The 14,311-nt window shown below is 40.4% G+C and overlaps 1 protein-coding gene across 2 annotated transcripts in view; it reads left to right on the top strand.

Annotated features, from left to right (window-relative positions):
* Positions 1 to 276: 276 nt before the first annotated feature.
* arsb (arylsulfatase B) overlaps positions 277 to 14,311 on the top strand; it is a 95,164-nt gene continuing 81,129 nt past the window's right edge. The window contains exons 1-2 of one of the 2 annotated variants that reach the window (XM_062972354.1): positions 277 to 634; positions 13,440 to 13,626. In XM_062972354.1, coding sequence (XP_062828424.1) covers positions 359 to 634; positions 13,440 to 13,626 — 463 coding nt within the window. In that variant the 5' untranslated portion in view covers positions 277 to 358. The remainder of the gene's footprint in view (positions 635 to 13,439; positions 13,627 to 14,311) is intronic. The other variant, XM_008102914.3, reaches the window with a different exon arrangement.

Here is a 14,311-nt window from a genome sequence, read left to right as displayed (position 1 = left end):
CAACAGGTAAATAAAGCTGTTATGAATTGTGGGAGTTGTAGTCCAAAACACCTGGAGGGCCGAAGTTTGCCTTGCCTGGTGTTGATGGTGCCACAGGCCAACGCCACCAGGAGGTGGAATGCAACTTCAATGGAACCCGGCAGTTGTGTTCCACCAGGCGGACTGCGAGGCGTCCCAAGGCGCTCTCTGTATTCTATCCTCTTGCCGCTGAACTCGGCTTTGCAAGAGGCGGGTCGGGTTTCCTTCCTCTTCCCTTCCGAGGCGGGCGGGATCTCTGCTCTTTGGGGGCGGAGGCTGAAGTTCTCGAGGGCCGGCTTCTTCGTCCTTCCTTCCTTCCTGCTGCCAGTTCCTACCAGCGATGCCCACCTGGTGCGTCCCATGGCTGCTCCAGGTCCTGTTGCTGCTGCTGGGGCTGCGCTTCTCCCTGGGCGCCCCGCAGCAGCAGCGGCCTCCTCCACACCTGGTCTTCGTGCTGGCCGACGACTTGGGCTGGCAGGACGTGGGTTGGCACGGCTCCCAAATCCGTACTCCGGTCCTCGACGCGCTGAGTGCCGCGGGAGTGCGCTTGGAGCGGTACTACATCCAGCCCCTTTGCACCCCGTCCCGTAGCCAGCTGCTCACCGGCAGGTATCAGGTAAGGCTCCTTATCTTCGCTGCAAAATGCATGCAGCTTGACCCTACCTTCACTGCCATGGCTCAAAGGTATAGAGCAGGCATGGGCCAACTTGGGCTCTCCCTGCAGGTGTTTTGGACTTCAACTCCCGCCATTCCTAGCAGCCTCAGGCCCCTTCCTTTTCCCCCTCGGCCGCTTAAGCGGCCGAGGGGGGAAAGGAAGGGGCCTGAGGCTGCTAGGAATGGCGGGAGTTGAAGTCCAAAACACCTGCAGGCAGGGCCCAAGTTGGCCCATGCCTGGTATTGAGTCTTGACGATTTAAGTAGATTCACCCTCGGTAGTTTGAAGGAAGATTGAGGTTTGGGAATGATATTTCTGAAGCTCTATGAACTCTCCTATCTCTTGTCCTGAAGTTCAAAGTTATTGGCCCTCCACTAACTGCTTCGTGCCCTGAAAGGTTTTAAAAAATTTTATTACAAAAACCATAGCAAATTCCGCTCCTCGAAAAGTGCCATCAGGTTAAGTAAGAATGGTTTGGTTTCGGGAGACCTCTAGTGGCTTTGAAAACTTATTTCAGAATGGTTACAGGATTTTAATCTCATGGCCTGATTATTTTAATTTTAACAAAATGTTCAGACATTTTGTTCCATTTTGCTTTCAGCTTGCCATAATTTATTTATTTATTTATTTACAGCATTTATATTCCATCCTTCTCACCCCAAAGGGGACTCAGGGCGGATCACATTACACATATAGGCAAACATTCAATGCCTTTTAACATAGAACAAAGACAAGACATAGGCTCCGAGCGGGCCTCGAACTCATGACCTCCTAGTCAGAGTGATTCTTTGCAGCTGGTTGCAGCTGGCTTGCTCTCCAGCCTGCGCCACAGCCCGGTGTCATAAGCCACCTTGAGCCCTACATCATCAGGGTAAAAGAGGGATAAAAATTAAATAATTAAATAAATGAAGGTCTCAAGAGGTAGTTTCTCAGCAATTGTGACTTAGCGCAAGCTAACACAAGGGGCTGACGCTCAGCCAGCATAGTTGATCTCTAATAAGTGCTACAGTCGAGTTGTATCAAAAGAATTGTTTTGAATTGAGCTCTCTCTGAAGAAGCCCTTCTTACATTTCAAAACATGCTTGTAAGACTCCATCAATTGTAACACACATGCCTTGGAGGTGTCTACGGACAACGCTTAGAAATGGAGATGAGCACCAACCTCCAGAGTCAGACATGACAGGACTTAACGTCAGGGGAAACCTTTACCTTTACCTTACAAGACTGTAAACAAGAACCACAAGTTTTGTGGCATTTTGGACCAAAAAAACAACAACAAACCAACACGAGCTTTTATCAGATCACGAAGTGTTATGCAAAATTCATCTTATGTATAAACTGTGTGACTGTATATGTATATTAGCATATATACATGCACATCAGACATGGCTGATTATAGAATTGGAATTTAGAGGGATTATAGGTAAAGGTTTGTCCCCTGACATTAAGTCTAGTCGTGTCCAACTCTGGGGGGTGGTGCTCATTTCCATTTCTAAGTCGAAGAGCTGGCGTTGTCCATAGACACCTCCAAAGTCATGTAGTTGGCATGACTGCATGGAGCGCCGTTACCTTAGCTGGAGCGGTAGCTATTGATCTACTCACATACAGTATATATGTTTTCATCCTGCTAGGTTGGCAGAAGCTGGGGCTAACAGTGGGAGCTCACCCTGCTCCCCAAATTCAAACCGCCGACCTTTCGGTCAGCAAGTTCAGCAACTCAGCAGTTTAACCTGCTGCGCCATCAGGGGCTCAGAGGGATTATACAGAAAGTTACTAACAGTGCTAATTCTTCAGTTCTAATACACGCTCTTCCCTCCATATAAACATCCCATGTAAAAATAGGATGCATCTTTGTATTGTGGGGATATATATATATATATATATATATATATATATATATATATATTCTGTTGGCATGTATTTATAACTGATCATGTCTTACAATGAAAAAAATGCAGGTAATTATTTTATTGCTTTGTTGAAGGATTTCATGGCCAGAATCACTGGGTTGCTGTGAGTTTTCCGGGCTGTATTTACAGTATTTATTATTTATTTACAGTATTTATATTCTACCCTTCTCACCCCAAAGGGGACTCAGGACAGATCACATTGCACACATATAAGGCAAACATTCAATGCCATAACATAGAACAGAGACAGAGACAGACGCAAGCATGGACTGGCCTCGAACTCATGACCTCTTGGTCAGAGTGATTTGTTGCAGCTAGCTGCTAACCAGCCTGCGCCACAGCCCAGCCATGTATGGCCATGTTCCAGAAGCATTATCTCCTGATGTTTCACCCACATCTATTGCAGGCATCCTCAGAGGTTGTTAAGATCTGTTGGAAACTAGGCAAGAGGGGTTTATATATCTGTGGAAAGTCCAGGGTGGGAGGAAGAACACTTGTCTGTTGGAGGCAAGTGTAAATGTTGCAATTAGCCAGACATTAAATAGCCTTTCAGCTTCAAATCCTGGCTGCTTCCTACCTGGGGGTATCCTTTGTTGGAAGGTGGCCTGATTTTAGAGTTTTTTAATACTGGCAGCTAGATTTTATTCATTTTCATTGTTTCCTCCATTCTGTTGAAATTGTTCAACATGCTTGTGGATTTCAGTGGCTTCTCTGTGTAGTTGACATGATGGTAATTAGAGTGGTCCAACATTTCTGTGTTCTCAAAGAATATGCCGTGACAGGGGAATTCCAGACAAGAAACAATCAGGACCAGCTAACACCTCCCAGCAGCAGCTATTATATATACCCCCAAAGAGAACTCAAAGCAGCTGTGGCTCCTTCTACGGTGCCATATAAAATCCTGATTATCTGCTTTGCACAGTGTAGAAGGAGTGTATGTTTCCACCTTCATGGGCCAGGTGAGAAGACCCCTTCCTCAATCTTCAAAATTCCAACCTTTGAAAATAGCTCTTGAGCATCTCCTGGCTGTCCAGATTTGCTGCCAAGGAAGTGGCTGGGAGGAAAGGCCCTCATTGTGGGTAGCTGTGACTGTATGTTCGTTCTTTCACCAAAAAGATTCAAAGGGTTTGGGGGGAACATGTGAACATCTGGGTCATGGAAAAGAAAAATCATCAATACTCAAACCCATAATCAATAGTCCTGGTGATGTTCTTCCAACTCACTTCAGGAAATAAAAAGTCAACCTCTTTCCAGAATAAATATCACCAACGGGGAAAAGTGGAATAACAGTATGAGTGAAGGGGAAATAACCACTAGACTTGAAATGTGCCAAATGTATATCTATATGTATATTTTATGAATGTTTAATGTATTTGATTTTAATTGACTGAGTGAACTGTATTATTTTTATATATGTGTTTTATTGTAAGACGCCCTGAGTCCCCTATTGGGTGAGAAGGGTGTGATACAAGTATTGCAATAAATAAATAAATAAATAAATAAATAAATAAAATAAACAAGTGATTTTAGGCAGTTCCTCTGATTTAACCTGTTTTTTATTTGTGTCTATTGCTATATTTGATTCTAAGATAATTTTCTAAGGTTGACGTGTACCTGTTAACTAGGAAGTTTGAGGTTTGGGGTAGTTGGATGGAGAAAAAGCAAAAGGAAGTGTGCAACTAGTGGTTTAGCTTACAAAAGCCGATATTGCAGCAACTGATTAGTTTCTTTTAACACTCTGACAAGTTTCTTCATCAAAGACAATGTGTCCCCCTTGCAGCAGGAATGGAAGTAGATAGTCATACCTATTATCATTCACCTCATGATCTAACTATTGACATGTTAACAACTAACAGAGAACACCAAAGAAGCCCCTGCATTTCTCATACAGGTGTATAAGGCCCAAAGCCAGCAAAGGTGTTTTGGCACATCATGCAGAAATTATTATTATATTTATTTATACCCCCCTTTCTCTCTCACAAAGGAGACTCAAAGCAGCTTAACATAAAAGCATTAGTATTCAATTTAAAATATACAGATACGCAAACATTAAAATAGAATTAAATATAAACAGTAGTTTAAAATCTGAGTTAAAATCCATTAAAACATATTCAAAGTTTAAAATGTCCAATAAACACTTTCCCTGTTTCTGTCTGTAAAAAAATTTATTATTACAGTAGAGTCACACTTATCCAACCTTCGCTTATCCAACGTTCTGTATTATCCAACGCAGTCTGCCTTTTACTAGTCAATGTTTTTGTAGTCAATGTTTTCAATACACTTCGATGTTTTGGTGCTAAATTCGTAAATAAAGTAATTAATACATAACGTTACCATGTATTGAACTGCTTTTTCTGTCGATTTGTTGTACAACATGATGTTTTGGTGCTTAATTTGTAAAATCATAACTTAATTTAACGTTTAATAGGCTTTTTCTTAATCCCTCCTTATTATCCAACATTTTCACTTATCCAATGTTCTGCCAGCCCGTTTATGTTGGATAAGCGAGACTCTACTATATTAATTATTATTAAACCACTGAGCTGCTGAACTTGCTGATCGAAAGGTTGGCAGTTCAAATCCAGGGAGCGGGGTGAGCTCTTGCTGTTAGCCCTAGCTTCTTCCAACCTCGCAGTTTGAAAACATGCAAATGTGAGTAGATGAATTGGTACCACTCCGGCGGAAAGGTAACGGCACTCCATGCAGTCTTACCAGCCACATGACCTTGGAAGTGTCTATGGACAACGCTGGCTCATTGGCTTAGAAATGGAGATGAGGACCAACTCCAGCGTCGGACCTGACTAAAGGGAAAACCTTTACCCACTACCCTTTTCTGATACTCCAAAATTTGCTTTATTGGGTTCTACTACCATTATGCCCAATGTCCATCCCTGGCGGGATCTGGGAATTGTAATTCAACAACCTATTTTTCCAAGCTTTAGTTCAGCATTTTCCCCTCTCCTCTGCTTACCATATATCCATATACAATAGTCATCCTTAGAATATTATTGGCATGTAGTCCCATATATGCCCATTACAAGCATTCCTCAGTTAGTAAAAGCTCTTTTTTACGACAACTTTTAAACCCACCAATTCCTCTTTTCTCCCACATACTGTATTTAGTCGAATCTAATGCTCACCGTTTTGGGGGCTAATTCACCTTGCCAAAATTAGGGTGCACATTAGATTAGCTTAATACGGTAATCTTAGTACTGAGCCAAAGCAAACCAGGAGGCTGCTTCAGAAGCACTTGGAGCTCCTATTTCGAGGGAGTCATCTCTAATTAAAAGGCCAGGGCTCAATGCTATGCAGTCCTAGGGTTTGTAGTTTGGTGAAGCAGCAGCATTCCTAAATGGACAAGGCCCAAGACCTTGTCAAACTACACCCCCCATGACTCCATAGCATTGAACCAAGGCAGTTAAAATGAATTCATTCTACAGCATAGATGCACCCAATAATTTCTTTTCCATTGCTGCAAGCTTTGGTACCGTAACACTTTTGTTTTTAAAGAAGGAATACTAAGGATGAAGTAAGTGTAATGGCCATATTATGAAGAGTTCACCTTTTACTGCTGTGCATTGCATTTGTCAGCAAATACTTATTTTGCTTTCAGGGATTCGAAAATTGAGATGCTCATTATATTCAATGACACATTAGACTTGAATAAATATGGGGTAGGGAGTTAGCTTAGAAGTATTATTTAGCATCATCAGCATTAGGAAGATGGTAGAAGTTGTTGTTTTTGGCCTACAAGTCGTGTCCGGTCTAGGGCGACCAAAAGGGAAACCTAATACAAGGTTTTCTTGGCACGATTTGCTCAGAAGAAGTTACCTTTACCATGCTCTGAGGATGAGACAGTGTGACTTGACAGTTACCCAGTGGCTGAGTGGAGGATTTGAACCCTAGTCTCCAGAGTCCTAGTTCAGTGCTCAACCAAACCACACTGACTTTGTGTGGTGAAGGAGAGCCAGAGAAACACAGGTGCTCTGTGCCAGGTTGCAGTACCCTGTATGCAGTAAACAATGCAATAAAACTTGATCTGTGAAAGGGCAGATTTCTGCTCTACTAGATCCTACTGCAGTTATGTTTGCCTGCCCACAACCGGTACGGTAAATGGCAGCCTAGCTAGTGCAGGGAAGTTTGCTGTTTGTTTTGGGGTATATCTAAGGATCAAAGCCATGCTGCCGAGAAGTTATAGCATTGGAAAGCATTGGAAAAGTCACTTCCTTTTTTAGGAGCCTAGATTTAAGTGTTTCAATACTGCTGCTTTAAATGTGTGTGTGTTTTAATTCTAGTACAGTAGAGTATCACTTAGCCAACATAAACGGGCTGGCAGAATATTGGATAAGTGAAAGTGTTGGATAATAAGGAGGGATTAAGAAAAAACCTAAACGTCAAATTACGTTATGATTTTACAAATTAAGCACCAAAGCATGTAATTACGTTGGTGTAATTTTTTTGTCGACCAAAAAAAAGCAGTTGAATACACGGTAACGGTTATGTAGTAATTACTGTATTTACAAATTTAGCACCAAAACATTGCAATGTATTGAAAACATTGATTACAAAAACTTTGACTATTAACAAATTGACTACAAATAAAGATAGAATTGCATAAAATGAAATTACAGTAACAACATTGTTGGAAATTAAATCTCTAAAAGTTCAGTCCTTGCTGCCTAGAGAAAGAGCTGTGGATCCGGGTGGGAGGCAGACTGTGTTTGATAATCCAGAACGTTGGATAAGCAAATGTTGGATAAGTGAGACTCCACTGTACGTAAATGTTGGGTCTATATCCTTTTATGAGTCTCCTTTTGTGTACTGATATAAGCTATAAGCCAAAGCACATTCACATGTCTCTTTCGAACAAGGCTGTTAACTGCTTCTGTATCCTGCAGTGTTCATTATTTCTTACCATATATGTCAAGACGTGTTTGCAGGCTCATCTGGTTGTTTTGCAACTGCTCAGCAGATGGAGGTAGAGGAAAACAGTATGGGAGACAACTAAACTGTTAGGCAGCATGACTTGCTCGTGACTGCTGTCCTGTGATATCCATTCTAACATGGAGATCACAAGAATTATATGCATCCAAAATGTATGCAGTTGTAAGTGGATGGGGAGAATATATGTAAATATTTTCAGTCATTCAATGGATGTCATTTAGGGAGACAGAAGCTGAAAGTTTTGATGCTTATTTAAACACTTCCTTTCAATCATCTTGTTAGGTCAACTTGCAATGTTGCAGTATTCTTTCAGATTCAATCTGAAAAGTTTTGTTACTACATTTTCCAATTATTATAATAATTACCTATATATACATATACATGCTATTATTGGTTCTCAGAAAAAAAATTAAATACTGATGGTGGTTTCATGCATTTATTATGCTAATGTTATAACTCTTTGTTGCTCAACAGATGCATAGCTTTTTCTGCAAAGGGTTTTGCAGGTATGTTGAAAATGCCCAATAATGCCTAACCACAAAGTCATTCCTCTTTCCTTGATCTTTAGTGTGTAGGTTGCCTGATTCAGTTTTCTTTGTGCAGTTACTATTATATTTACTACAAGAAGAAAATACTAAAATTTTAAATCGCCTAGGTAAAGGTAAAGGTTTTTCCCTGACTTAATGTCCAGTTGTGTCCGACTGTGGGGGGGTTGTGCTCATCTCCATTTCTAAGCCGAAGAGCCAGCATTGTCCATAGACACCTCCAAGGTCATGTGGCCTGCATTACTGCATGGAACGCTGTTAATTTCCCGCTGGAGTGGTACCTATTGATGTACTCACATTTGCATGTTTTCGAACTGCAAGGTTGACAGAAGCAGGGGCTAACACCGGGTGCTCACTCCACTCCCCGGATTCGAACCTCCAGTGTTTCGGTCCGCAAGATCAGCAGCTCAGCACTTTAATACGCTGCACCATCAGGGGCTACGCATTCTTTATTTACCTCTTTGAAACTATTTTACTTTTCCTTCGTCATTTATTTTTGTTATCTGAGAAGAAAATGGTGAAAACTGTTGAAGCCCCTTCTCAGAATCTCATTTTTGGAATTTAAAAAGCTAAGAGATCAATTTACCAGCTTCAAAAAATCCAAGGTGCCAACATCCATTACAGTTTGTGGCTCACATTCCATACCTATCAGATGCAGTCTCTCCCATGCGTAGTTTCTTAGACTAAAATGCAGCTCTGCTAGTGAAATTGATTTCAGAAATGAGACCTGTGGAACTACAGTAACTACAGTAATTAATGGGTATAGGATACAGTAGAGTCTCACTTATCCAACACTCGCTTATCCAACGTTCTGGATTATCCAACGCATTTTTGTAGTCAATGTTTTCAATACATCGTGATATTTTGGTGCTAAATTCGTAAATACAGTAATTACTACGTAGCATTAATGTGTAACAAACTACTTTTTCTGTCAAATTTGTTGTATAACATGATGTTTTGGTGCTTAATTTGTAAAATCATAACCTAATTTGAAGTTTAATAGGCTTCTCCTTAATCTCTCCTTATTATCCAACGTATTCGCTTATCCAACATTCTGCCGGCCCATTTATGTTGGATAAGTGAGACTCTACTGTATTGACAAAAATAGTGTTTCAGGGTTTGTATAAAGCATTCCAAATAACACATTTCACACTTCTAAAAAACCAAGATAAACCACAGTCCAACCATCTCAATAGTAGCCTTCAATCATGTCATTAACAGTTTACAGGGTTTCATTAAAAACATTGGTACATAAGTATATTCCAGGTTGTCAGGAAAAGCTCTAGATTTTGTTTTAAAAAACAAGCAGCATCAGCAATATTTTGGCAAGGAGCCCATTCAAGGAGCATAAATAAAGCCAAACACTTTGCCAAACACTCTGATGTCTGATAAGAGGACCCATAGGACGTCATCCCCACAGCAGGTGTGTCCATTGTAGGTACAGTTTCAAGATGACCAAATCTGTATACCACATCTGCAGGTACATATTTAACATCACATTTACCATGTACAGCAGCAGTTTTATTTATCTATGCCTAACGTCTTTAAGGACTAATAAAACAGGTCCCTTCTTAATGATTCATTTCCTGGAACAAAAACATTCTATTGCAGACCTTATATCTTGGCTATAACTTAGGTAAAGGTAAGGGTTTTCATTAGCTCAGAGATACCATCCACTGAAAACGAAGCCCATTCTACATCTTGTTCTTTAACTATTTCATGCATTCCCTTTACAAGCAAGAGCTATGAATAGTGGGTGGCTTTTAACCTTTTGTTCTCATTCATTTTTCCTCTTCCTTGCTTATGCTTGTATGTGTTGACATTCAGTTGCTCACCCCAATTGGAGCTAATTAATTGAACTAGTGGGATTACTCAATTTCCCAGTCATCCGATGGATCTAGCAGGGTAGAGTGGTTGACTGGAAGCCACAAAATAAAAAAGAAACCCCAATTTGTTTTAGAACTTGATCAGTATTACTGGATTGTTGGCCATCTCCATTCCCCCTTCTGTCTTAGTCAAAATGATCAACAACACACATGGACTTACAGGCCATTTAATTTCCTGGCATAAGAGTCCCCATGTCAGTTCAGCCTGGCCATCTGGTTTCCAATCAAAATTGAAAATTGATATTTTACTGCATTGGTTGGTAATATTGACTTCTCCCATTGTTTGTTCATGAAAACCTTACACCAGATGCTTGCTCCCTCCCTCACAAATGACACACCATCTATTTCTGCTAAAATGCTCTGTCTAGAGAGCCCGAAGAAACCAAGTTACTGATTTTGTAGCACTTTAACACGTACTGTGTAGTCCAAAGGAAAATGGTGCTTGTTTTTCCATCCTAATTTGATTAAAACATAAAAACCTAGAAAATTATTAACCTAGTGATAATGACTGGTATTCCTGCCTCAGAACTGACCATAAATCAGTTATGAAGTATCAGATCAGAAGTACTGTGTCATTTTTGAAATGGTTTTTCTTTTACACTTCCCACAAGAAAAATATAACCGAATGACAGCAGCACCTCCATACCACCCTTTAAATAAAGTCAATATGTATAATAAATATTTGACAGTGCTTTTTATTTGAACGAGACACGCTAAGCAATGAAAATTGATGCTCTGTTTTGCTTAAAATTTTGAATAACTTGGCTATTCATGAAATGCTCTGCATGGCTGTCGCTGAATGGTTGATGGGTCATTTGTAAATGAAGGCAAATAATATGCTCTGGTAGTCTGGCAATAACAATATTTTTTAAAAAAAACTTTACATTTCCATTTTATGTTTATGTTCAGTTTCAGTAGCTCCTTGTTTCTCTGCTTTCTGGAGCCAGCAAGAATCTTTCATTTGGATAATCTTCAAGCTCCTCGGCTCTTCCAATTATTATGTTTGGCTGGCATGAAAATCTGTTTTACTACATGATCTATTTTTTGTTAATTGTGAGACATTTGGTATTCCTCTTTAAATGCTGCTTTCCAAAATAGGTTAATGGACCCATGACTGGAAAAATGAAACATGAGTATTTGTCATTCCTGTGGTTTGCTGTCCTGAAGTTGGAAACAGAATGACATGCAATTAAAACTTGTAGTTTTAGAAAACGACTTTGTGAAAAGTTTGCAGCATCATACATGAGGTTGTGTGCACATGGATCTCACTCCTCCTCCAAATTATATTTAATTATTAGGGGATTTATTATTGAGGTTTCTAACTTTTAGAGCAGCGTTTCTCAACCGGGGGGGGGGGGGGGTCAGGACCCCTTGGGGGGGGGATTGTGAGGGGGGTTCAAAGGGGTTGCCAAAGACCAGTATTTTCTGTTGTTCATGGGGTTTCTGCGTTGGAAATTTGGCCCAATTCGATCGTTGGTGGGGTTCAAGGAGCTCTTGGATTGTAAGTGAACTACAAATCCCAGCAACTACAACTCCCAAATGTCAAGGTCTATTTCCCCCCAAACTCCACATTTGGACATATTGAGTATTTGTGCCAAGTTTGGTCCATATCCATCATTGTTTGAGTCCACAGTGCTCTCTGGATGTAGGTGAACTACAACTCCCAAGCTCAAGGTTAATGCCCACCAAATCCTTCCAGTATTTCCTGTTGGTCATGGGAGTTCTGTGTGCCAAGTTTGGTTCAATTCCATCATTGGTGGAATTCAGAATGCTCTTTGATTGTAGGTGAACTATGAATCCCAGCGACTACAACTCCCAAATGACAAAATCAATCTCTCCCCAACCCTACCAGTATTCAAATTTGGGCGTATCAGGTATTTGTGCCAAATTTGGTCCAGTGCATGAAAATACATCCTGCATATGATATTTACATTACAATTCATAATAGTAGCAAAATGACAGTTACGAAGTAGCAACAAAAATCATTTTATGGTTGGGAGTCACCACAACAGAAGTAACTGTATTAAGGGGCCGCAGCATTAGAAAGGTTGAGAACCACTGTTTTAGAAGCTCAGAAGACTTCAAAGGCTTCATGTGTTTCATTGATCTATGAATGTTGGCCTACATTATATGACTGAATGATAGAAGTATTTTCATGGGTTCCAATGCAAACTATTTTGGTGCTTACTTTGGCATCAGTAAAAAAGAGGAAATGCTTTAAAATGTGGAGGAAAGGGACACATTTTTGCTAAAATTCCCATATGCTATTGTTTTTGTATATGATTACATTGTTAGATTTTTCTTACTAGAGTGATGATCCAATTTTCAGTTAATGTCAGGTACCCAGTATTCTAGTGGGTCAATATTTCATCATGAAAAGGAGCAGACAGATAATGCTCATAGAATCCCTTAAAATATTGAGGATTGGTGAACCTGTTGAATAGTAGAAAAGCAAGGAGAAGCACCTTCTCTGATTAGAGGAAAAAGTGCCTCCATTTCTCATTTCCTATCTTCCTCATCTCCTCCAGCCTTCCAACCCTTTGCCTCAGGGTTTCTCAGTATTTAAGGGAACATTGTATGAAATCTAAGGGGAAGGAGGAGTTGAAAGAGGTTGGCTTCCATCTGCTTCTTTCTGCAAATGGATATAAGTGATGGATCCCTTCTTCAGCCTGACATCAGAGTTCCTATATTTTTGGGTTCCTGTCATTCACGTTTCCCCTACAGATCCCTCCCTGGATGATCCTGATGTGAACATAACATGATCCTTATGTGGAACTGTTGTTCCTAGGGGTTCCCTATGGCAAGTGTAATGAAACCTTCTATCAAACGTAATACAAATAGCCAAACACAGTTGTAAAAGGAAGAGAACAAACAAGTTGTTATTAATATACAATTTCATTATACATTAATCCCTGGAATAAGATATTTAAATATGAACAGCAGCTCAAAATACCATGTACTTCTTTCCCTGGCCGACTCCTCCTATCTCTATTATAGCTTTCCACAATCTTTCCCCTATCTCTCTAGCTAGGCCATTGTTCCCTATGCCATCTTTCCACTCTTTGCCTTCTGTCAGAGACAGACCTCAGTTCTGTATCCTTTATTTCCACTTCACAGCATTTCCTGAGTGATGATGTCCCCAACTCTTCCCTTAACAATATCTAGCCTCAGCCCAAAATGGAAAAAGTGGGACATCTGTATTTTGTTTCCTTTTAATTGGGTGCACAGCATGGGTGCCTTCCAAATGTACACTAATTATCTTCAAATGATCTGCGCCCCACCTCTGCCACCCTCCTCAGCACGTGTTGCTGTTTGTCTTCATAACATCTCTCAGGTGCAATACATGTGAACTTGCATTGATTGATTTAGGAGTGTTCAAATTGGTTCTCCTCTAAAAATAAATATGTGGCTGCAGACAGGGCTGTTTATGCATTGCCATATTTTCTTGTAACCAATATGTAAAGTACACTTGTTTTCATTAGATCCATACAGGTTTACAGCACGAAATAATTTGGCCATGTCAGCCCAGCTGTGTCCCACTGGATGAAAAACTCCTGCCTGAGCTTCTTAAAGAGGCAGGATACGTTACTCATATGGTTGGGAAGTGGCATCTAGGAATGTACAGAAACGAATGCCTTCCAACTCGAAGAGGGTTTGATACCTATTTTGGTAAGTAACACACATACTCCTCCTTCCTTTAGAATACCACCACCTTCTAGAACTGTGATACTATAATTTACTTAGTGCAAAGTTGGGGGATTGGTGAGCCTCCAAACATTCACAAATTCCACTTGTTATCAGCTTCTCCCAGCATGGCCACTGGTCAAGGATGATGGAAACCGGGCATCCAGTAACTTCTGGAGAGCTACACATTTCACTCCCCTTAAAGGAAATGGGAAATGGTGAGGAACCATGTAGGAAGGGCAATGCTGATTTGCATGAGTGTAGCAATCTGATGTATCTGTAAAAAATTAACTTTGCTCCTCCCTCCCCTTTAAGACAGTTTCTGGGATGTTGCCATAGTGACTACATGTGCACTTGATGCCACCATGGAAGCACCAGTTTGCAACCATAGATGGTTGACATAAATCGGTGGCCAGAAAAGTGCTCTCTTATAAAAGTATACAGTATTTCATCTGTATAATAGTTGCATTTTAATGCATTTTGGCTAAAAAAAGAGAAGTGCAACTATTATGCAGTGAAAAAATTAATGCCAGTATTATGTATTGTCCCCTATTCATGATTACAAAGACATTTTATGCATGATACTGTAATTTACTTCTGGCAGATAATTTATATACAGTACAGTGGAGACAGTGGAGGGAGACAGCTTTCCTGCTGTAAACAATCTATT

The sequence above is a fragment of the Anolis carolinensis genome, chromosome 2 (assembly GCF_035594765.1).
Source record: "Anolis carolinensis isolate JA03-04 chromosome 2, rAnoCar3.1.pri, whole genome shotgun sequence".
Classification (NCBI taxonomy): domain Eukaryota; kingdom Metazoa; phylum Chordata; class Lepidosauria; order Squamata; family Dactyloidae; genus Anolis; species Anolis carolinensis.
The sequence above is the reverse complement of the archived record's forward strand: the minus strand, read 5'-3'. Positions and strand labels throughout refer to the sequence as shown.